Source organism: Chaetomium globosum, genomic scaffold (genome assembly GCF_000143365.1).
Source record: "Chaetomium globosum CBS 148.51 scaffold_2 genomic scaffold, whole genome shotgun sequence".
Lineage (NCBI taxonomy): Eukaryota > Fungi > Ascomycota > Sordariomycetes > Sordariales > Chaetomiaceae > Chaetomium > Chaetomium globosum.
Genome location: NT_165977.1, coordinates 4,548,020 through 4,571,136, shown reverse-complemented (window position 1 = coordinate 4,571,136; position 23,117 = coordinate 4,548,020). Strand labels below are relative to the sequence as shown.

Sequence of the window (23,117 nt, the reverse complement as noted above, 5' to 3'; positions counted from 1 at the left end):
TTCCTGGCCCGGCAGTATGGCAGCATGGGACTTACCCAGTTCACCACCACTTCCCCGTTCTCTCGTGGGCTACAGACCACAGGTCCTGTGAGCCTCGCCATCACTTGTCCTCACCATTTGTTAATCCTGTTCATACTATGCGGCTGTTGGTCCCTGTTCTTGTCGGCCTTGTGGCCCAGACGGGCCATGTCCTAGCTGGAAGCCGCGGATGGCAGCCCGAGGTCTCAAAATCCAGTCTTGATCGCCGCTACTATGTCATCAACACAGACCGTTCCGAAGGTGACCGGATGCCGTGGCCAAACCGCCAGATCCGCTACTGCTTTGTCGACGACGAGGCAGAACGAGCGCTCGACGACTTGATCGTAGCGGCGCACGACATCTGGCTGCGCAAGGGCTTGGGAAGCGAATTCACCATCTCCAAGGTTGGCAGAGCTGAGTGTACCGGCGACCACAGGTTCGACACCCTCATGGTCTATTGGAGCGGCGACAACGGCATGATGGCGACCTTTGAGGGTCTGCCGAACGCCGATTCCATCATTCGCAACTCGGAAAATCCCGAGGTCAGACCCAAGATGATCTTGACGACGAGCGTGCGCATGGGCATGCTCAACCAGGAGCAGAACTTTGCCCACGAGCTCGGCCACGCCTGGGGTCTGTACCACGAGCACCAGAATCCGGCCTTCTGGAGCAAGGGGACCATCAAGAATGCTCTCGGTGGCACTGTATTCGGTCCCGAAAACGGCGGCAACTGGCGCTGCGAAAATCTGAAGGATTACCAGGACCGTTTGGGCGGCGGTGGTCTGGTGGTGCAGAATCCGAACAATTACAACAACGGCGGCTTCGGGCCCCGGATCGGCGTTGAGGAACTGTGCAGGGACTATGACTTTGCGCGCAAGGGTCAGTTCAGCGCGAGAGACTACCTCCCCATGCCGAAGGCCATGGGTATCGCCACGTCGTCCGGCATGGGCGAAGATGACGTCGACTGGTCGTCTATCATGATCTGTACGTTTTACATCCGAAGCCCATCATCAGTCATTGCTACGGTACTTACTAACCCTTGCTAGATCCCTCGGGCGCCGGTGCCGTGGGCGAGGCTAGCCCGGGCAACGACCAGCGTTCGTATATCCTGACAAAGCCCAACGGCGACCCGATCCCCATCAATGATTCGCCTAGTCAGCGTGATATCGCGGCCATGCACAAGCTCTATGGGAGGAGCAAGTCTGCTAGGGCCAAGGATTTGCTGCAAAAGACTGGCGGCACGGTTACCTCCACTTTCAAGAAACTGTTCCCTGAGAGCGCGGGCAATGCGGATGGTTCTGGTTGTCTGTAGTCCATCGTTCGTGTAGCTCAGTTAGCAAGATATCAAGGTGGTAGATGTGGGACTTGGGCGTGAAGATTGAGAATGAAATATCGTTTCTCGAGTTTTGGCCGCGAAGGGCACAAGGGCTCTAGACATGAAGTGAGAGAATATCTACCTACCTACATATCTACCGCAGCGGGGTTCTATAGGGGGTAGCATGCCTTGTTGGGCCTGGAAATGTTTGCCCCAATTGATTTGCATATTTTTGCAACATGCCTTGCCACAGCAACATGCCGTGCCATATCAACATGCTTTGCCAGACCCGCCCACATTTTCCAAAAGAATTGGCAAACCCCCTACCCTATAGCGTTTCTGAAGCCCTCGATCAATTAGTTACAGGTATCAACCTCAACTTGAATATCAAATTACGGAACGAAGAGGAATGAGTGCAATCACGGAATCGAACAGAGGCACGCGCGAACAGGGAAAAAGTGATTTATTGAACTACTTGACCAAACTAGGTACGTTTAAATGACACGGTGCTCCTTCTTTCTGCGAGGATATATAGTTATCTCGAGTTGGAAGCTACGATGTTCCATTTGGTGGGGAGGGTGGCATAGCATGTTGCTATGGCATGGCATGTTGTTGTGGCAAGGCATGTTGACCCCGGTAAGGCATGCCACCAAGTTGATTTTCCCACTACGGTACCCACCTTACCTAGGCACTTAGTTCTTGGACAGAATCTTCGCCATTTACAAGAAGAATGTCTCTGTCACATACAGGTAGGTAGGTATTCGATTGTTCAGTCTGAGTGCTTCACAAAAATGACGCTTCTTGTCATAATGGGTGCTGAACATCCATGTACGACATTCCTCACAAGTGATACTCCTATCTCCCTGCATTACTGGCAAAGGTATCTACCAAACAGCTATCACCTATCCATTTGTTAATCATTGCCGCCACAGCCGTCGGTGTATCCGCCAGCCTCTCGCACCGCCTTGTTATTCTTGAAGCACCGCGAACGCACCCAGATGGGTGTGTTGAAGTCAGCCTGCCACTCGTTGCCATCCTCATCTGGCTCATCAAAGTACTTGAATCTCCACATGGTCAGACCGCCGCCGATACAGCTTCGGGCTTTGGGCTCCAGCGTGTCCTGGCCCCAGTCATTGGAAGCCCAGCCCTTGCCTTTGATGACATAGCTACTCCAGAAGCCGTGGTACCAGCCCTTACAGCTACCCCAGGCCTCCTTAGGCGGCGGGAACGGCCGGTTGTCACGCTTGGGGTTGACCTGGTATGTAAAACGGCCGCGCTGCCACTCGCCGCCAAACTTCCAGTCCATCGGGTTGTCCGAGTCGTTGCCGTCGCAGTTGTTGATGATGCCGCCGATGCTCTCCTTGCACTCGGCCTTGCTGAAGTCGCCGCTGCCGATGCCGCCCTTGTTGAGCGTCACCTTGAACTCGGTCTCGTCGGGCGTGTCCTTGCCGTACGTCTCCGAGTGCGACCACCCGTTGACCTCGTCCCCTTCGTCCACGCCGTCGCAGAAGTCGTCCTTCTGGTCGTTGAGGAAGGGCTCGTTGGCGTATGCCTTCCACCCCTCTTTTTGCCAGCACGTGAACTTGTCGACTGGCTCGCATGACGGTGCCGTAACGTCCAGGACCTCGGCGCGGAGGTCGATCAACGTCTGCAGCGCCCAGGAGGCGATTGTGTAGTGGCCTAGTTCGTTGGGGTGGAAGTTCTTGGCGATGGAGTTGGGCAACCCGATGCTGGGCGGCTGGATCTCAACGTCCTTGTCGCCAGGGCACTTGGGTGGGCTGGGGTTTCTACGGTCTAGGAGGTGCCTTGCCTCGGCTTGGGGGTTGGCCGAGTGGTAGAGAAGAGAGTTGTAGATGTCCTCTAGCGCACGGCGATGGCGCTCTCGCTCAACGACTTCGGCTGTCCAGAGGGTTTCGTTGCTGTGGATCTCGTACAGAGCATCTCTCCGCTTCAACTCGCTTCCACCTGTCCTCGTATCCGGCTTGAAGAACTGCAGATCTGGCTGCTTCGGATCCGGATACGCACCCGACGAGGATGGATCGCAGAACTGGCCCGCGACGCCCTTTCTCGGCCAAACATCCCAGTTGGAAAAGCCGATCTTGTACTTGTACTTGTCCTTGGCGTCGTCGACCACACCCTTGATCAAGTCGTTGATCTTAACCACAAGACTGTTGAACGTCTTGCGGCGGTCAATAGTGAGCTTCAGGCCATCGCTGCCGAGGAGGTTGAACAGGGTCCAGTCTTGGTTTTTTTCACAGTCATCAGTCTCCGTGTTAAACTTCGTTCATGTCAGTAAAAGAGTCAAGCAGATACAACGCCAGATCAGAGCTTACGAATTGAGCATAGCCGTTGAAAACAACGATGCTATCATCGTTCATCTTGTCTTCTAGGGCCTCGAGCAGTTGCTCCAAATTTGGCTTCAGGATGTTTTCCAAGTTGTTTTCGGCGATGGAAATGACATCCGTGCAGGCCTCTTCACCGTCAAACGGCCTGAAAACGCACTTTTCAATCATTGATGCCTGCCCCAGTCAGAATCTCGTTGCTTTGCTTCCGGGTTGATTAGCGTCTTACCAGGCAAAGATCGTTTCCTCCCGCGGTCATCACCACGAGATCCAGGTCTCCCTCCAGCTCCTGAATCTGCTTGTAGATACCTCCGGTTCTGTCGCCACTGCAAGCGACGAACTGGAAGTCCTCTACGGATTCCCCGAGAGCATCGTTGATGATCATGGGATAGGACGTGTCATATCGGGCGCAGTACCATGTGTTGTCATCGGGCGACTCGGTTAGGAAGTTACCCAGGGGTGACCCTGATCCGATTCCCGCCGTGAAGCTATCGCCAACAGCAGCCCATCGTTTAACCCAGCCAAAGTCGCTAGGGTCGTCATCGCGTGGACGGATCTTCGGTTGCAACGTACGCGAGGCGCTGGTATTGGCGACGCGGAAGACGGCAGCTTCAGTGGCAGGCCAAAGGGCATGAAGCCATCCTAGAACGAGAAGGCCCTTCATGGCGCACAACTTTGGTGCTGGGCAAGAAAGTTGATGGTACACAAGAAAAGGTGAGGAGATGGCGAAGCTGCATCGCCGGGTCTGGGAAAGTTTAGGTTTCTCCCTCAGAGATTCCCTCTTGGTGACTGACACAGGGTGCCAGATACCATGAACCCCGCTATAGTGGCTCTATGTTCATAGACGGGATGGCCGGCTGATGGAACGTGACTTACCGAGCGGACATAATTCCCGGGACGAGTCGGACGTATGATTCGTCTCACCTCATCCGATCCCACTCTGATCAGTCTGATGAGACGGTAAAAGAGCCTGGGGACGGATATGCGGAAAAGGGGCACGCGATATCCGTCCGCGCCGCAATCCTCGTGGGCCGAGTAGGGACGGAATACACTGCTTCAATGGGTCACATTTCCACTGTCTCTGCTTATGCAACCTTTCTAGCGCATGAAAAGGCTTCATCTGGTGGGTTGGGGTTACATGGATTCGTCAATAGACTTGAAGTTACCCGATTAGGGGAATGATCGTCGCTGACCTGCTTGCCCTTGCATAGAACGGGCGTCTGCGGTGAGGTTCTTTTACAATGGGGACGCTAATAAATCCTGTCATCCTTGGCTTGATGCTTGTGGAGAAGAAGCACTTATTGATTGATCCCATGTACCGTTACCGGCTTCGGGTCGTCTGAACTTGTTATTGGAGGTCACACAACGGGAGGGAACCGGGGGCTCCCGACAGGTTGGCCCTATCAGGATGTCACCCCGGTCCCTGGGCCGATCTGCCTTGGGTCTAATTGCATTAAGGCATATAGAACCGGTCGGGCCCCCCTGCCCACCACGCGCGAATATCGGCTGTCGGTCATCAGAAAGCTGACCATAGACGGTAATATCACCTGCTGCATTTTGGCGTCGGTTCTACTAGTCCATTGTCTCGACTTTTACTACCACATCGCGGGAGATTAAAATGAATCCTACCGGAAAACCGGGAACTCGGCTGTCGACGGTCATCGGCAGTCGCGGGAGCCCCTTTCGATAGTTTGTTCGGTCAACGGCATCCGGTCCCGCTCGAACTGCGCGATTCTCAATCGCCCAATACCTTGTTCCTTGTATGTTGTCTCCTCCTTCCACCTTCACAGTAAAGGTGCTTAGGCCGGCTTTTCTAACTGTCATCGGTGCGGAACCAGCAGTCCTAGTCTCCGTGAGTAACATCTTCAGGGGCAACAGCGTTTCCTTTGAGAACTGCGGTAAGTACACATGTTGACAACTGAGGGTGAACTATTGCTCACTCAACCCAGAAACTCGAATGCAGCCTTGAAGATGGCGTTCGGCTCAAAATCCAGCGTGGTGATGCTCTGGGCGGCTCTGGGATCACTCCTCGTGCTACCCGGGCATGTCGCCGCCCAAGACACTTCACCAGGAGGGGACACCTTTCCGGACACCGCATGGGATTGCAGTGGATGGCATACTGTTGTAACAGGGGATGATTGCTCAACCATCCAGAAGCAATACAACATCACAGCGGACCAGTTTTTCAAATGGAATCCTTCCGTGTCGAAGGACTGCCTCACCAACTTCTGGCTCAAGAACGCTTATTGCGTGAGGGTTGGCGCGCCAGGGCCAACCATGGATGGCATCGCACCCAACTGTAACAAGTGGCACACGGTTGTGGAGGGCGATGATTGTTCGACCATCCAAAAGCAGTACAACATTACCGCAGATCAGTTCTTCACATGGAACCCGGCGGTGTCAAAGGATTGCATCACCAACTTTTGGTTGGAAAGCTCTTACTGTGTGAGTTAACCGATTTTTATTGGGGATGGGGTATTTCCACAACCTCTTGTTTTACTGACTACAAGCAGGTCGGGATCAACAAGGATATCAAGCCCAGCAGTTCTAGCACCCAAGGGTCGACAAAAACCACAACGAGCAGTGCCAGCAGCAGCACTAGGAGCGTGATAAGAACTTCAAGCCCCTATTCGACACGTGTCCCGGTCACCTCATACAGCGAAAGTGCCCCCTACACAGCAACTGCGTTTCCCCCTCAGCACACCCAGCCTGGGCAACCTGCGAACTGTAACAGGTGGCACTGGGCGGCTCCTGGAGAAAGCTGTGAAGGAATTGTAAATCTCTATGGAGCTAGGCTCACGGAGAAACAGCTGTGAGTGACTGACCCGTCCCTGGCGCCGTCTCCACCAGGCTAATACGAGACCACCCGATTCGCAGGCATGAGTACAACCCTACTCTCGGTGAGGATTGCAGCGGGCTGTACTTTGGGTGGTATATCTGCATCGGCGTACAAGCCAAGGGCTCTTCCAGCATCGGCTGGTATACGAGCCAGGATGGCAATGCGTCGATTCCGGAGCCAACCGAGTTTGTCCGCCCCCCTGCGACCTACGTTCAGAACTTTACTGCCCAGCCTCAGCAGTCGGGTATCCCAGCGAGCTGCCAGAACTTTTACCAAGCTGAAAGTGTTAGTCCCCCTAAATAACCCGTAGCTCCCACGACTGGAAGATTGTTAACACGGGCGATAGGGAGACACCTGCAACACCATCCTCGGGATTTACAACTACATCACCAAGGATCAATTCTTCGCGTGGAATCCCGCGCTGTCTAAAAACTGCAATGGTCTTCTCTCTGGCGTCTACTACTGCGTCGCCAACTTTGCGTCCTCTGACCTGCCTTTGCCGCCCACTTTGACGGCCAGCGCGTCGCCCACAGCCACCGGCACAACACAAGACTGCAAAGCGTGGTACCTCGCCGTTGGCAACGACGATTCGCGCGTCCATCGCCCTCTCATTCGGAACCTTCTCCGAGTCAGGTATGCCCCCAAGCACCAACACCCCCCCACCCACCACAGGAGGAACTAGGAAACTAACAAAACAACCCCTCTCCCCCAGACTTCATCTCCTGGAACCCTAGCGTGCGCAGCGACTGCAGCAACCTCCGCCTCGACACCTACTACTGCGTCGCCACCCCCAGCACGCCCACCACGCGCACCGAGCCCGCCCCCACCACGCCCAGCGGGTCCCGGCCCACCCAAAGCGGCCTCACCGCCGACTGCACCCGCTTCTGGCTGGTCTCGCGCGACGACACCTGCGCGTCCATCGCCTCCGCAGCGCGCATCTCCTCCTCGGCCCTGCACGCGTGGAACCCGGCGCTGGGCAACGGCGGCGACGATTGTGCAGGGCTCAAACCCGATTACTATGTCTGTGTGTCGACCGACCCGGTGACCAACGCCCCCGGGTCGACCGTTACCCTGCCGGGGGATGGGAGCGGCCCGACGAGGACGACGACGATGACGAGCAAGCCGCCGGTCAGCTCCGCGTCCGCGACGGCGGGGCCGGGCGAGCCGGTTACCACGCCGTCGCCGGCTATTCCGGGGATGGTGGACGGGTGTGTGAGGTTTTATTTCAGAGGGCCGGAGGCTGCGGATCTGTATTGCTATGATTTGGCGGCGGCGGCGGGTATTTCGCTTGAGTGAGTCATCCGATTTTGTGTTCCTCCCCTTTTCTTTTTGTAGCTTTCTGGTTTGGTGATGATGCGTCAGTCAAATGATGGGTTGGATCGTGGCTGACTGTTGTTACCAGGGACTTTTACGCGTGGAATGCGGGCGTGGGGACGGACTGCGCGGGTCTGTGGGCTGATACATGGTATTGCATTGGGATCTCGGGGTCGCATACTACCATTTCGAGTGGGACGCCAAAGCCGCCTGCTGCTACAGCGTGAGGGAAAGCCGCTGGGTTGGTGGGATGTGACGTCTGAGGGGTGTTGATAGCGGTCTGCTTTTCTATAGTGAGCCGTTGAATAGTAAATCGTCGTACCTCCCGTTGATGCCGTAGTTATTACTGGCATCAAGGTGCTCTGCAAAATGCAGCCCTGGAGAATGTAGAGTCCTATAACCAATTGATATTCTGAGTCTATGTCGTTTGGTCGATACAAGCAATATATGGGGGATATCGGGGGTCAAAAAAGGAGTCTCAGATTATTACAACACGAACATGTGATGAGCAGGAAAACGACAGATATCGATCATTCATTGCTTGGGAGAAGGGCTAGGGGGACGTACTAACCATGGTTGCTTAATATAACTAACTAACTATGATTAGTTAGTTATATCAAATAGTAACTATCTGTTGGAAATCCAACAGCCAGAGTAGCAATACTTCTGAACAGGGCGCGCAACGTAGTGCAAGCAAGGTCACTGATCCGAGGCTTCAATTCGTGATGCAATTGTCTGACAGTCTGATTGATGTAACTGGAAGAAAAGGAGAGCCTCCGTGCCCTTAGAAAACGCTGCATTGGGCCCAGTCTGGTGGGCCCAATAAGCCCCTGTCGTTGACCCGCCGTACCGTATCTTCAGCCACCCGTTTTGTGCAACACAATCTGATTTTTGAGCAGCGCTGGATGCATCTTTCCTGTGATCCCTAACGATGATACGAGGCGCCGTGCCCACTGCTTTGAATTTGTAGATCCCGCTGCAGCCTTCGCACGACCCTTCGTTGATGACCTCGCATGCGAGCCATGGGAAGCCGTCGTAAAGTCGTTCCAGTCCTTCTGTCGGTGTTCCGATAATTTCTGTGTCAGACGACGCCTCGGTTAACGGGAACGCAAAGTAGATCTGCGTATTCATGGTGAAAAAAGGCTGTTGCCCAAAGGTATCGAGATGCTTGTCCATGATAGGTCTCAGTTGGCCGAAGCTAGAGTAAGAGGTATTAGGGAGTAAAAAGCCCACGCATACATTAAGGTACATGTACATACATGTGGGATTCAAATGTTCTCTTGGGCCAAGTTATACCTTGCATTGCCGCCGGCATAAGTCATTCACCACATCCGATTGGGAATCAACCCTCCAAGAAAGTAGAATCTACTTAGGTACTGGAAACCAGCTTGAGGCAGGTACAATAGGTAGTTTCTTCCGGGAATCTGTGATCGCTCATCGCGCGCACTCGCCAATCGGACGCCATGTCTCGGTCTGCCCGTTGGGTCCGAATGTTGCTTGCGGGCTCCATCTTAGCAACCCAACGTCTCTTTCTCCATCTTCAACACCAGACAATACTTGAAATTCTACCATATTTTTTCAGTGTATACAATATCCTGAACCTGGTCAGGCTTCAAATCGAGCAACAGTGATCTCAAAACACACCACCAAAGCTCAATCGTGAGCTTCTTCAAACAAGATGATGCTTTCAATGACAAGAATCTTTTCGAAAAAGATAGTAAGGCTCTCTGGATCGATCCCAGACCTCGAGTAGGGGGCTCACGTTACCCTAGTTGGTTCTTTGGCCGTTCTCAATCCCTTCGAAACCCTCAGTCCGACGAGAAGACGCCGTTAACTTCACCGGCTACGCCAAACACAATTCCGATCCCCTGCCATGACATTAGACTCGGAGACATCCTGATGCTTAAGGACAGCCCCTGCCGGGTCATTCAAATCTTGACAAGCGCCGCAACAGGTCGGTACACATATCGTGGCGTCGATATACTCACCGAGTACATACATGAGGCGACGTCATTTGTGTCCAACCCATCACCGAATGTGGCCGTTCAAACCATGTTGCGCCCGCGTTTGTTCCAGTACCACGCGGTAGTTATAACCCAGAACAGCCTCACATGCATGAATGAGACTGGCGATGTCGTCGTCGAGAACATGCGCGTTATGGATGGAAGCGGACTTTGGACTCGTTTAGCAACAGCATGCGAATGGGACATCGACACTGTGCGAGTTCTAGCCGTGCATTTCCAGAATCACAAAATAGGGGTTGACATGAAGATTGTGCAGAGGTCGAGGCGGTTTGGCGACCGACCTGCTACCGCTGGAACGGCTTCTGCATAGCCCACCTAGGTACTTAGGGAGGCCAGACGATGGAAAGAACGAAATCCAGGTGTTCCAAGCCAAAAATGAGGCACTGCTTGGAGGCATCCTGAGAGAAACCAAGAACGGGTGTGAATAAGCGGGACAGGGAGATTATGGCAGCTTTTCTCGACGTTGTGGACTGTCGTTTCGAATCTGGTATTGGGTTCTTCTTTCTTTTGGACGCCTAGCAAGGTCGCGGTCACATCTGAGAGGCCGCTAGGTTCATAGGACATAGATAGCTTCTTGGATACAAGATGCATAGTCGTCCAGTTGACGTGTGGCAACGGCTCTCTGACAACATGGACTTTTCAGATGTCGCCAGCGATATCGCCAATCTATAGGCGATAAAATTCCGGTCCAGGATTGAGAGTTCCTTTCTATGTTATCTCAGCCTTTTGTTACTGTCTCGCTACATGAGCTCAATGTCCCTGGGTCCTTGAGTCCCAATACTTCAACAAATCTTTGGTACATTCGTTCCACGAGACCGGTCAAGCTGAGCTCCCCCACACCACTACCGGAATTTACCATGGCGAATACACCGTTAAGATGCTTCCGAGCAGTATTGTACTCACCCGCCGTTACCTAAATGATCAACTATCAGCCATAATTCTTAAAGGGCAGCCAGCTCGTCGAGCTGTGAGCTTCAGAAACGCATTACCTCGTCCAGCACGAGGGCAAGAGATTTAGCAACAGTCGTGACGTTGACGGGAGCGGAGGGGTTGCTCATTTCTTGTCGCAGTGTCCGAAGGCATATGTGTTTATACTGCAGCGCCAGTTGTGCAATAACGAGGTTATCGGGCTGGGCCTGCAAAATATGGCGGCATGTACTCAGGAGAACAGCGGCGACCATGAGCGTGTCATCGGCGACGGCGAGGCCAACCCAGTCCCGGAGCAGCTGAGCCCTTTGGTCTCCTGGACGGTTGAATAATCCGCAGTGGCCAACAGTGAATGGTACGATTACGTGGACGTCTATGGCCGAGTGTTATCAGCAAAGGTGGTTGAATGATGAGGGGCGTTGACGGTTGACCTCGACGTGGATCTTCTTCCTGTGCCTCGGAAGGGTCATTGTTATGAAGAAGATGATGATGGTGCTGTACATACAATGATTGAGTAGGAAATATTCCGTCGAAGACAGTGGTCTTGCCAAGGATGAGAACGGGTCTCGGTTACCGTTGAGCATATGGCTTAAACGGGGCCAAGAGGCCGAAACGGCCTCCCCGGGTGCCGTAAAAGCCTCGCCCACTGTAAAGGAAGGGGAAGTGGCTGTAGCCTTCCTATGGCTTTCTATTTGCTTGCGTCGTCTCTGGGCGTGTGCCTGGCGAAAAGCGTGCGAGTAAGCCAACCTCTTGGATTCGGATGAAGGGGCTTCCGTTGGATGCGAGACAACGAATCGGAACTGGCTGGTCATGCTTGAATCCTGACGGGGAGAGTCGAGATGGTTCTTGGCGTTGATGAGGCGGTATTGATTTGGCTGTCCTGCTGTTATTGCGAAGTTGAAAGTTCAAGAATTAATTAATCGCCCCAACATGAGTTTTGGGCCAAGCCGAAGCGCCTCGCATTTGTCAGACGCGGTCCCTGGGTCCCTGGCTAGCCAAGATTAAGGATTGCCGGATTGGGATCTAGCTTGATACGAAGAGGATCTCAGCGACCTCAACCCATACATTTTACCCACAAGAAGTTGAAATCAAATGCCAGCTGCCCCAGTCCGCTCACAAGGCACAAGATGAGAGATTGAAGAGCAGCCACAGTTTGTCAGACGCCCAACCGCGCCAAGACTAAGGATTACCAGATTGGGATATTGCCTTGTGAATTTCAGTGATGTCAAATGTCACAATCTGATGAAGTGCGAATATTATTGACAACAAGGTGATAACGGAACTGGTAAGTTCCTGGTCAAGGGGTTGGGCAGACTGTAAAGTACCTATATAAGGTCTCAAGTCTCTGATCAAAGTCAAATCTCCCCTTCTTACCATCCCCCTTCATCCATCAAGTCCACCAAGCGTCACTCTTCCCATCGTTCAGACCGCCATGTCCTCGCTAACGACCTCCATTCCTCCTGGCTCGTGGGTCTTGGTGACCGGTGCCAGCGGCTTCCTCGCATCGCACATTTCTCTTCAGCTTTTGAAGAGGGGTTTCAAAGTTCGAGGCACAGTTCGGGATCCGGCTCAATCTACGTGGCTTTTGGAAGGGTGCTTCAAGCCGTATGCCGACACCGATGCCATCGAACTTGTCTCTGTCCCTGATATGGGCGTCGACGGCGCCTACGACAAAGCCATCAAAGGGGTCTCGGCTATCATTCACACGGCGTACGTCACCAACATTGTCCCGGACCCAAACGCCGTCATCACCCCCATGATAACCGGAATCCGGTCTATCATGAATGCCGCCATCCGAGAACCTTCGGTCAAGGTGGCCGTGTTTACCAGCAGTGCCGTTTCTGCCTCTCCACTTACAGACGGTGTCGACAACGGCATCGTCGGGCGAGATTCCTGGAATAATGCCGTTCTCGAAGCTGCATGGGCGCCACCTCCGTATGGCCTGTCCCATGCCGTGGCCAACTACCCGGCCAGTAAACTGGCCGCCGAGAAGGAGGTCTGGAAGTTTGCCGAAAGCAATGACCTCCACTTCATCGTCAATGTTGTCGCTCCTGCGGGTCTGATCGGAGAGCCTCTGAACAAGAAACACATTGAAGGGCAGGCGAGTTGGGTGACCCACGCTTACAAGGGTAACAAGCCGGTAATGGACCTTTTCCAAGCCTGTAAGAATTATTCCACCTCGCAATGACTGAACCGCGGCCGAGCTATGATCTGACTCTTGACACAATAGCATTCTACGCAAATGTGAAAGATGTGGCGTTGGTCCATGTCGCCGCCGTCCTGGACCCCGACGTCAAGGGTGCGCGAATCCAATCCTGGGGTCACAGTGTTCATTGGAACGAGGTACTTTCTGTACTGCGCAAACTTCGCCCGGTAAAGACATTCGTCGATGACTACCCTGATCCGCATCATTTGAAGGTATCAGTCGATCAATCAGAAGCTGTAGAGCTCCTAAAGAAGTGGTCCGACAACCCCGACAAAGAGGGATGGACGTCTTTGGAAGATAGCATCTTTGACAGCATCACTAATGACTACCTTGAGGATTGAGATGGGAGGCAACAGTTGTTGTGGCGCAGCCCGCCTCCCTCTCCATAGTTCTAACTGGAGTTAGTGGAATCAAATGTGAAGAGCATAGGTACCCGCATTCCAAACCACACTCGTGCAAACCTCGATGTCATATTCTCAGAGGACAGTAGCCGTAATCATATTGCACACTCCAGCCTCCTAAGAAATCCATCACCCTAAGGATTACGCGCCGGTATCAAAGGATCACCCGTAAAACCCCCCTCTTTGAACCTCTTCAGGCGCCCCTGACACCCACACCACTATCAACAGTCCCAACACCCACTCAACCAATCCTCCTCACAGCCGGCTCCCCGTCCCATTCCATGCCTCCCATCTCCATCCTCTTCCTCAACCCCGAGTCAACCTTGGGCAGATACGGACTGGTAGCCGCATACGCCCGCCACGCATTACAATTCGGTTGCATCTGATCCAGATGCATCAGACTCATGATATCAGCCTTCCTCTCCAGGAACTGCACTCCCAACCCCATAGCCACATGCCAACCAATATGGCAATGCATCAACCAACAACCCGGATTATCCGTGCGAAACGCCATCACCAACCACCCCCCACCGGGCATCTGCTCAACATCCCTCCGAATGGGATTATTAAAATTCAGCTGCCCCACCATCGTCGCCGCATCGAACGTCCCCGCGCCCGTCCCCAACACCAAAAAGTCATGCCCATGCAGGTGAATCGGATGGGGCAGCGCGAACGTATTCTGCACGACCCAAAACGTCCACACATCCGCCGCCGCCACCTCCACCAGGTTCGACGCGCCGGGGTAGCTGGAATTGTTTTCCAGCACGTACTCCAGCGTCGGGTGGTCCCACTCGACGCTGATGGGGGTGTTGCGCACCCGCCACTCAAACACCTGCCCGCGCTCGTTGGTCGGGAACTGCAGGGAGACGGGAAGGGTGGAGGGTTGGAACTGGGAGGCGGGGATGCTGCGCGTGACGATCGGGGAGAAGCCCTTTTCGCCGTTGCAGGTGGCGGTGATGGGCGTGCCGCGGTTGGTGGGCAGGGCGGTGGTGCTGGCGCCGGCGTAGTGGAAGATGGCGGCCGGGAAGGGGTTGCGCGAGTGCCCGCAGTTGTTGTTGCTCTCGAGCGTCGCGTTGAACCAGTAGTTGCCGACGGGTTGGTTGGCTTCGATGATGACGTCGTAGCGCTGGCCGACGCCGAGGAAGAGCGTGCTGCGGGTGACCGGGGTGATGGGGACGAGGTCGGTGGTGATGACTTTGAAGGTGTGTCCGACGAGAGAGACGGTGAAGGAGTTGTCGACGCTGGGGTTGGTGAGGCGGAGGAGGTGCTTTTTGCCGGGGGTGAGGGTGATGCGGTCGTAGGCTCCGCCGGCACCGTTGGGGTTGATGTTCTTGCCGCGGAAGAGTACGTTGTCACTGTCAGGGGGTGGGCCATTGCTGACCAGCTCGGCTTTGAGGTGGAGGCGGTCAGCTGTCTCGTGGTAGTAGTCGCTGATAGTGTAAGGACCGAGGTCGATGTCGTAATCTGCGGACGCCGGCCCCCGTACGACGAGTGAGCCGACGACACCGTTGCCATACTGGTTGGAGTAGTGGCTGTGGTACCACGACGTCCCGTACTGGGTGACGTGGAAGTCGTACGTTTTCATGTGTCCGGGCGGGATGGGGCATTCTGTGACTCCGTTGGCTCCGTCTTGGTTGCTTTCGCCAAACTGACGGATGCCGTGCCAATGAATTGAGGTGCTGGATGTGTTAGTACTGGGATATCGGGGGGATGGAGCGGTTTCTGACGTACCCATTGTCCTGCATGTCATTGTAGACATTGACAACAATGTAGTCACCCCAGTCAGCCTCAATGGTGGGACCAGGAAACTGATCTGGACAATGTCAGTAATACTCTTAGTGCGGGCGAAATGACTGACCATTGATCAGCAGGGCCGGTTTCCGTACCCCGTCCGGCCCTAGCCAGTTTGTCACATTTTTTATGTGAAGGTCAACCTAAGCAGAGTATGCGTTAGATGCACTTATTGCTGTGACAGAGGGGTATACAGAGACATACCACCCGAGTGTTGAATGCCGGAGGAGTAGTTGTCTCATAATCGGTGTTGATGTTCCAGTTGTTTTTCCAACACCGGCGGTTCGTGGCGTTGTTCTGCCCGCACGGCTGGCCGCCAGGTATGATGGTTTGCCTTGGTTGGAGGTCAATGGCCGGGTTCGGCTGGATAGGAGAGCACAAGATGGCCTGGACAAAAAACAACACAGCGCAGCAGGCCGCGACAGGGTTTGGCACAAGCCCGCGCATGGTGAGAAATTGGGGGCTGAAGCTTCAAAATAGGCAGCGCGGATGGAACGAGGTATGAACTGGAGAGAATATTTCAAGGCTACGCGGGTGATTATTGCAGTTTATATCAACGCCATTGTGCCTACCGACTCTACCAGCCGAACCATTCATCCCCTCCTCAACTTCGAACTATCGATAGTCTGCATCTTTCCACGTTCACGTTACTAACACGGCATGATGCAGTGTTCGGTCTGTTTTGGGCGGTTGCCCTCCCTCAATTCCCCCACGAAGAGGGATTCAGCCTGCCGCCGCAGGGCGGGATGAAAGCCAGGGGTGGCTCTCCGTCTCCCCTGACTCCCCCGTCTTGAGTCCTCTCGGACTCTCTCAGTGCGAGTCAGGCTTTTACGTGATGATAGCTTGCCAAATCGAGGCCGCAGTTCGCGATAGATAGTGGATGTCCGGGCCGAGGTGGGCCAGGTGGCACACACTGGGCCGCTTCAACCCCCTGGTCTCGAAAGTTCTATGCACTGATCGACCTATAACCGTGGTTGACAAAGGCGGGCGAGGCGTTCCAAGCCACCATGCAAGCTGAACCAGGTAAAAGGAGGTGTCAAATTTGGTACCATGGATTGTCCACTGCACGAAGATCCCACGAGCTTGCGTGCAGGACGGCTTGGGGAGGGGCGAAGAATGGCCGACATCGCCGACCCGCATCTCGGGACCGTGATGTGCTTGTATGGTTCTTGCGGCAGCATGATCGTACCCTCGTCGATCTACACGAGGCTTTGAGCTGTCGGGCTTCGAACAGCATTCCAAGTACGAGGTGGACATAACACCGAGGATTCATCTTGATGCACTACGGAAACCCAAGCCCGTCCACAATCTGAAACATACTATCGATGCCCTTGCATACTAGGAAGTTATTAAGGCAAGGCAACATAATTCCCCACTTTGTTAGTACGTTGAAGTTGTCGTAAAACAAGTGCCGGTGATGATGTACCGAGCTGAGGGGATGGATCATGTTCGCAAAGCCTACCTGTAGGTACGGTGTACCTCCCTATTTTTAGTACGTCACACCCACCGGGTCCAGTCCCGGGCTCCGACTGACGTTCAATTGTGAATGGCCTCCACAGCCATCCGTATTCGTTCTGCATTCCCACTCCATAGCAAAACCCGAGAGGGCCTCGCACTCCCGGGCGGGTGTCACGGCGGACAAGTCATGTTTCAAGCTGAGTCGCTTACGACTGTGCAACGCGGGCAGACACGGGAGGATATTAATCGACACGCCTACTGCAACCCAGTAGCAGCCCTAGGTCCGGTATTGGGAAGGTGTGAGCCCTGCAAATACCGTGCGTCGTGTCAAGGCCCCTCGCTTGCGTAACTCGCCCCGAGTCTACCTCCTGAATTGCCGAAGCTAGCAGGTTTCCCAAAGACTCGGCACCGAGACACCGGGTCTCGCACTTGCTTCATCATGATCTATTGTTAACTAGTGAAGGCGCGAACAATGCACGGATGGGGGCGAAAGTGCAACGAAGGCTTGTGATAGGGGGTTGGGGATTTACCCGTCTGCAGCCACGAACGGCACGATTTAACCGGGACGTGAAGGAGTTGCGACGAACGGCTGTCAGGAAAAGCCTCGGAAGCCAGATGTGACGCGCCTCGTCTGTTGACTGTGAGAAATCGGGGTTGTCTGCTGATCCGTCGGGCAAGGAAACACCGTGCTTACCCAGTGGCGGCCCTCAAACCATTGCATCCACCATTGCCCGGCGAGGGAGAGCAGCGTGGGAAAGTGGTTTTTTTGGCGTCGAATCGAGGGCATGTATCCGTAAATATCACTTGGACCCGAGAACCAGGTTGAGAAATGTGGAGGTAATGAAGGTAAATTGCACGATATTGGCAACCACAAGAAACCAAGGCGGGATACAGCCCTATGGTGAGTGTTTCCATTCAAATCCCTGGCGCTAGGAGATGAGGCTTTTACGACAAAGAGGTAGTACAATTACGACTTGAGACCGTGAAGAAGTCTGGGTTTATCTGACAGCAATATTACGCCCGCTAGCATAAAGCCCCCCTCCATAGCAATACATTATTATTATATCGTACTACACAAACGTACCTCGGTAAAAACAGAAAACTTGAAACCCAACTTGCAGAATAGGTATCAAGTAAACCTGCTGGTGGTCTGACGACGAACTCCGGCAGGGTTTTGAAATTACCACCGCCTACCCCACGTCCTTTCATCAAATTTGCACCATGGTAGCGGTGGCCTACTGCGGTCTGGCTGCTCGGCAACCTTGAAAATCTCAATAGGATGAGCTCGGGAACCAAATAATTTGGCAGATAAAAGACGCCCTTTGCCGCCAACCCAGTGGGATCAAAATCGAGATAGCCAACATGCTCGTTGCGGGGTATTCGTCAACCTCACAGCAGGCAAACTGTAAATACACGCGATTGGGGCGTAGTTACTCCTCAGGCTGGTTCGGAGCATCCGCCCTCTGTCGCTTCAAGGCTCTAGCGGCCTGAAACCCGTATGGCTCGGGGATTTCCCCCCGTGTGCGCTTAGTTCCTCTCGAACTATCCTCGGAAAAAGAGAAGCTGCTAAAGCCGGCAAGAATAGGTGGGCGAGAGAATCCAGCTTCGTCGTCCAAGTCATTCTCGTCCAAGTCATCATCGTGCTCATTTTTGGGCTGTGCATCCCTAAGACGCGCGACAGCACTCTTTGACATACCGAGAAGCATGACCCCTTCAAGCCGGCCGAGAAAGTACGAAGCCTTAATACCATGGGGACTGTCAGGATGAGAGACATCGATTCTCATGACCTCACTGTCGCTGTATGGGTCGCTGTAATCTTCTTTCTCCTCTGATTTTTCAATGCCACCGCATACGGTAAGACCCAGGCAGGTGCTGGAGGTCGATAGGGTCGGTGCTTCCTTGTTGTTTGGCTAAGAGGTCATAATACCCCTTACACCGGCGTTCCCATCTCGCTTTTTTCTCGGCCTCCTTCTTCTCCAGTCTCGCCCTTTCTTCGGCTTCCTCTTGTTCTTTTTCTTGCCTTACGGTTTCTTCCATGGAGGCTATCTCGGCATCCACTTTATCTTCATCCCGCCCGATGACGGCAGTTTTGTGGTGCCGCTTCATGTGCAGGCCAGGGGCTTTGGCAATGATTTCTTGGGCGAGATTCTGACTTTTGAAGGCCAAATTCGTCAAATACCACGGGATCGGACGACTTAGTGACTGTTGTAATAATACTGACATCGAGGTTGAGAGCAAGGTGCTTGCGCAAGAATAGCTGCAAGTCTACATTGGCCTGGGCGCTGTGGATGTCGAACTTTCTGCTGAAGAATGTTTCGAGCCTCGAGAACTCAGCCTCAATGTCCTGCTTCATGGCCAAAGCCCAGCCAACAAGCACAGTGCTCCAAGTCTTGCGAATTGCAAGTCCGGGGACAGAAGCAACCACTCTGTCGAGCTCCATTTTGTTGGTGGAGGATTTGAAGGAAAGCGGAATTTTGGTTTTCTTTCTGTCCGGCCGACCGTGAGCATCAAGAAAGTATGTTGCGACGAAACGTGGCGGATCAGCGTTCGCCTCCTCTCCATTCCCCCCTTCGATCTCAGCGAATATCTTGTCGTCAAGGCGTTTGCAGGCAGCGTCATATTCTGTACGAAGACGATCACGCACAGCAGCAACCGCGGGTGCTAGTTCTTCACACTATCTCTCGTCAACCACCAGGGTCCCAAAAATGTTTCCGGTAAGATTGCAATTCAGCGCACCTTCCCAGCAAGAACGGCTATCGTTAAAGCCGCCTTCAGATCCGATTTCGTGGAGGACCTTTTGAATGACACGCCGTAAAGATGCGACTGCGTGGCGAACCACTTGTTGCTAGGCTCCTTTAGCTAGGACCGGCCGAGGAGAAGCCGCCGCAACTCGTGTGGCTGGGCCTGGGGGATGCCGTCCATACTGAAAATGTCCGTGTCCTCATCCTCGAAACCTTCTTCCGAATCATCGTCGAAACGGGTGTGGGGTGTGGTAATTGAAGTCTGAATTATGGCCGTAACTGAAAGGAGGGCAGTTGACCGGAGAAGGAGTTATCACCTCCTCGTCGGCATACTGCCATCGGTAGTGTCGTTGAGGCATGCTGTCAACCAAGGCGAGTTATCAGGTGCCAGGCAGCTTTGCTTCGTTTGTTTGGAAGAAATTTGAGACCGAAACCTTTCACCCAGTTTTGGCACGCTCGAACGGGAAACGAGGTCCAAACTCTGCTACTGTGATTGGCCTTCGCTTTCAGGGTCTTGCCCACACCAATTTCTTAACTCCTGTCCCCCACGTGGGGAACCGACTCCCGAGATTGAACATCGAAAGCCCAGCGGCCGATTTGCAAGCGTGCCTGGTAGTTAGTCGTTCGTACAAATACCTGGCACATTACCGTTTAGGTAACGTTAGGTCGTTAACGGGCGTGATCACACATACCGACCATGGAAAGATGACTTCTTTTCTCGCCCGATACCGGAATAAAATCGAGCCAATTTCTGTCGTCAAAACTTACATTTCAAGTCATCATCGGCCGCGTGACTCAGCCCGGGCCGCGCGACATCAAAAATGGCCAACACAGGATGCCGCACTGCGCCGCAACTGGCAACCACCAACTCTGTCTGAAACCTTTCAAATACCCCGGACCCAAAGCCACTTTTCTCTCAACATTGCTTCCTTCTCTAGTTCCACATTACCAAGAAACACAACAGCAAAAACAACAACCTCCACCATGGCCGACACACCGCAAACCAATTCCCAATCCGCACCATCCACCTCACCACCACCACCCAGCCCCCACCCCCCATTCCCCGCCCTCCGCTCCATCGCCAAGTTCAAAGCCCGCTCCCACGCCACCTCCAAAGACATACACATCCCCCTCCTCCACCAAATCCAATCCCAACCCCCCGCCAATGACAACAACAACCCCTACCCCTCCCCCACGCCCACACCAAAAAAAAGCCCCACCGACGTCCCTCGGTGACTACCAAACCGGAATCCCGGCGTATGCCACGCGCCGGGTCTATATGGGACACAGGAACGGAGATCGGTGTCTTGCCCCGACGTTTTTTTTTTCTGGCTCCAAGATAGAAACCATCATCGTAAAATAACCTAAAACGCGTATTTCACGGGATATAGACGTCGCGGTTGCCGGTGAGGGTGTGGGTGGTGCAGGTGGGGACGAATAATTTGACGGTGAAGACGGGGTTGGGGGAGAGGGATGTTGATGCGTGGGAGGTGTTGGTGGAGACGTTGTTGGGGGTGAATCCGACGGGCGGGGAGTGTAAGGTGTTGGTGACGGGGTTGTTTTATCGGAAGGATGTTTCGGGGGAGTTGGTGGATCAGGCGAATGGGAAGATTAGGGCGGTGGTGAAGCGGTTGCAGGAGAAGTACGGCGCGGACAGGGTGGTGTGCCTTGCACCTGCTGCGGGGGTTAAGACGGAGGAGCATCTGGTGGATCATGTGCACTTGAACTTGGAGGGCTATCAGCTGTGGATGGCGGAGCTGTTTCCCGCCGTCAATGCTCTCTTGGGCTAGGTGGCAGGGAACGTGGAAAGGTGACCGGAATAATTAAGTCAACAAATAAGAACAACCTTCACAGAAAGAACCTCAGAGTTCGTAAGGCTTTAACATAGGTATCTAAATACGCAACTGAGAAGCGCCGGGGATGAGGCTTCCCCGGTAGATCGGGGATCGCTCACACATCAAGTCTACACTGAACCTCCGTTCCTTGCAACATCAAGATGGCGTCAGAACCCAACATTACATGTACGCCAACATAGAGTACCTACATTCTACTTGCCTCCCCATTTCTGTTATCACTGTGAGTGCAAAATAAACGAGCCTTCGCGGCCAGCTTTCCCCGTAGCATCGCGTAGTTAACCCCCAACGTCAAGAATCGCCCGGCCATCACCCCGACCTCGAACCCAATATCAGGTTGATAATTGGAAGGTGACCCCAAAGTATTATGCGGCGCAAGTACCAAGTATTTCAGAGGCTGTATCCTAGTTCAAGCTATCACAGATCTGGATGTGACGAAATACAAAGAACCCCTGCATGGCAGAGTCAAGTCACACAGGGGGTTGTTGGCAGATACCGAGGCAGGGTGCAGGTAGCCGAGGGTAGGGGGGCAAGGGGTAGTCGGATAGGTGCATAAACTCTAAAATGACTTCATCCGACTCCCAGCTCGAGGTTTAGTTGCCCTGGCAACAGTCCGTTCTCGGTCCAAAGAGACCCTCGGGATGTGCAAAGCCCAGGGTTAGGAGCTGTGTTCCCCCGAGGACGACCGACGATCTTGACGATCCAGGGGGGCAAAGGACCCATAATATTTCATCATCAGATCCACCTTCCAGGACTATGTACATCATAGCTGTGCGGCTCTGCCTTGTATAAGTGGTATCAATTTCTCACCGGGCGCCATGATGTTGATGACCATGGATATTACCATCTCAGGCCTCGCCGTCCTAAAATACCATCATCACAACGCCATGGCCTCCCCAAGCAACCCAGGCATCCGCACCCGGTTACTCATCATCGCAGACACCCATGGCATGCACTACCTCCCAGACACCAAGCCCCTGCAACCCATCGACGTAGTCATCCACTGCGGCGATCTCACCAACGACTCCCAACTCTCAGAATACAAAACGGCCCTCCACCTGCTCAGCCGCATCGACGCCCCCCCTCAAGCTCCTCATCCCCGGCAACCACGACTACACCCTCGACACCCCCCAACCTACCAGCACCTTCTCGACCACCACCAACACCAACACCAACAAGAACAATCACTCCACGGCCGCCCCGGCGCCACCCACCGCCTCTTCACCACCGCCCAGCACACCCACAACATCCACTGCCTCTCCCAAGGCACCCACCACTTCCCGCTCGCCAACGGCGCGCACCTCTCGCTGTACGCGTCGCCCTATACGCCCGCGTTTGGCGGCGCGCCGGGGTTCCAGATTTTTCCCCCGGGAGGAAGGGCATGACTTTGATATCCCCTGCGGGGGAGCAGACGGGGGTGGGGGTGTGGATGTGGTGATCACGCATGGCCCGCCGCGCGGGGTGCGCGACCGCAGCTGGGCTTCTGGCGGGCGGCATGTTGGGTCGGCGGAGCTGTTTGCGGCGGTTGCGCGGGCGCGGCCGAGGCTGCATTGTTTTGGGCATATTCATGAGGGGTGGGGGGCGGAGGTGGTGCGGTGGGCGGGGACGGCTGGTGCCGCCCGTGAAGGGGGTGGGGGGTCCCCCGGCAGGCAGCATGGGTCGGCGGTGCTGGCGGATTTGGGGTCGGTGTTGCCGTTGAAGGGGGATGGGGCGGAGGTGGTGAGAGCGAAGGAGCGGAGGTTGGGCGAGTATGCGTGGGGGAAGTGCGTCAAGACGAGTCATTGTGCGGGGGATTCGCTGCCTGTGGTTAAGAGTGTGAGTACATTGTTCGTGAATGCGGCTGTGGCTGGGCAGCCGGTTAAGCCGCCATGGGTGGTGGATATCGCGC

General features: G+C 54.3%; 9 protein-coding genes across 9 annotated transcripts; 6 read left to right on the top strand and 3 right to left on the bottom strand.

Annotated features, from left to right (window-relative positions):
- Nucleotides 1–137: 137 nt before the first annotated feature.
- Nucleotides 138–1,330, top strand: CHGG_03557 (uncharacterized protein; the record flags this gene model as incomplete). Its single annotated transcript, XM_001230072.1, has 2 exons — nucleotides 138–1,002; nucleotides 1,065–1,330. The coding sequence occupies 2 exons, from the start codon at nucleotides 138–140 to the stop codon at nucleotides 1,328–1,330; spliced, it is 1,131 nt and encodes a 376-aa protein (XP_001230073.1).
- Nucleotides 1,331–2,246: 916 nt separating this feature from the next.
- CHGG_03556 (uncharacterized protein) lies at nucleotides 2,247–4,339 on the bottom strand (the record flags this gene model as incomplete). The annotated part of the gene is made up of 3 exons (XM_001230071.1): nucleotides 2,247–3,611; nucleotides 3,667–3,804; nucleotides 3,905–4,339. 3 exons carry the CDS (start codon nucleotides 4,337–4,339, stop codon nucleotides 2,247–2,249), a joined length of 1,938 nt encoding a protein of 645 aa, XP_001230072.1.
- A 1,307-nt stretch (nucleotides 4,340–5,646) lies between these two features.
- On the top strand, nucleotides 5,647–8,055 carry CHGG_03555 (uncharacterized protein; the record flags this gene model as incomplete). Its single annotated transcript, XM_001230070.1, has 6 exons — nucleotides 5,647–6,120; nucleotides 6,189–6,487; nucleotides 6,553–6,799; nucleotides 6,861–7,147; nucleotides 7,249–7,806; nucleotides 7,917–8,055. The coding sequence occupies 6 exons, from the start codon at nucleotides 5,647–5,649 to the stop codon at nucleotides 8,053–8,055; spliced, it is 2,004 nt and encodes a 667-aa protein (XP_001230071.1).
- A 1,236-nt stretch (nucleotides 8,056–9,291) lies between these two features.
- Nucleotides 9,292–10,162, top strand: CHGG_03554 (uncharacterized protein; the record flags this gene model as incomplete). Its single annotated transcript, XM_001230069.1, has 2 exons — nucleotides 9,292–9,299; nucleotides 9,571–10,162. The coding sequence occupies 2 exons, from the start codon at nucleotides 9,292–9,294 to the stop codon at nucleotides 10,160–10,162; spliced, it is 600 nt and encodes a 199-aa protein (XP_001230070.1).
- A 2,049-nt stretch (nucleotides 10,163–12,211) lies between these two features.
- Nucleotides 12,212–12,967, top strand: CHGG_03553 (uncharacterized protein; the record flags this gene model as incomplete). The annotated part of the gene is made up of 1 exon (XM_001230068.1): nucleotides 12,212–12,967. The coding sequence occupies one exon, from the start codon at nucleotides 12,212–12,214 to the stop codon at nucleotides 12,965–12,967; it is 756 nt and encodes a 251-aa protein (XP_001230069.1).
- A 660-nt stretch (nucleotides 12,968–13,627) lies between these two features.
- CHGG_03552 (uncharacterized protein) lies at nucleotides 13,628–15,624 on the bottom strand (the record flags this gene model as incomplete). The annotated part of the gene is made up of 3 exons (XM_001230067.1): nucleotides 13,628–15,065; nucleotides 15,118–15,199; nucleotides 15,378–15,624. 3 exons carry the CDS (start codon nucleotides 15,622–15,624, stop codon nucleotides 13,628–13,630), a joined length of 1,767 nt encoding a protein of 588 aa, XP_001230068.1.
- A 2,441-nt stretch (nucleotides 15,625–18,065) lies between these two features.
- CHGG_03551 (uncharacterized protein) lies at nucleotides 18,066–19,075 on the bottom strand (the record flags this gene model as incomplete). Its single annotated transcript, XM_001230066.1, has 4 exons — nucleotides 18,066–18,290; nucleotides 18,428–18,507; nucleotides 18,570–18,837; nucleotides 18,905–19,075. The coding sequence occupies 4 exons, from the start codon at nucleotides 19,073–19,075 to the stop codon at nucleotides 18,066–18,068; spliced, it is 744 nt and encodes a 247-aa protein (XP_001230067.1).
- A 1,285-nt stretch (nucleotides 19,076–20,360) lies between these two features.
- CHGG_03550 (uncharacterized protein) lies at nucleotides 20,361–21,166 on the top strand (the record flags this gene model as incomplete). The annotated part of the gene is made up of 2 exons (XM_001230065.1): nucleotides 20,361–20,600; nucleotides 20,768–21,166. The coding sequence occupies 2 exons, from the start codon at nucleotides 20,361–20,363 to the stop codon at nucleotides 21,164–21,166; spliced, it is 639 nt and encodes a 212-aa protein (XP_001230066.1).
- Nucleotides 21,167–22,050: 884 nt separating this feature from the next.
- On the top strand, nucleotides 22,051–22,614 carry CHGG_03549 (uncharacterized protein; the record flags this gene model as incomplete). The annotated part of the gene is made up of 1 exon (XM_001230064.1): nucleotides 22,051–22,614. The coding sequence occupies one exon, from the start codon at nucleotides 22,051–22,053 to the stop codon at nucleotides 22,612–22,614; it is 564 nt and encodes a 187-aa protein (XP_001230065.1).
- Nucleotides 22,615–23,117: the final 503 nt, after the last annotated feature.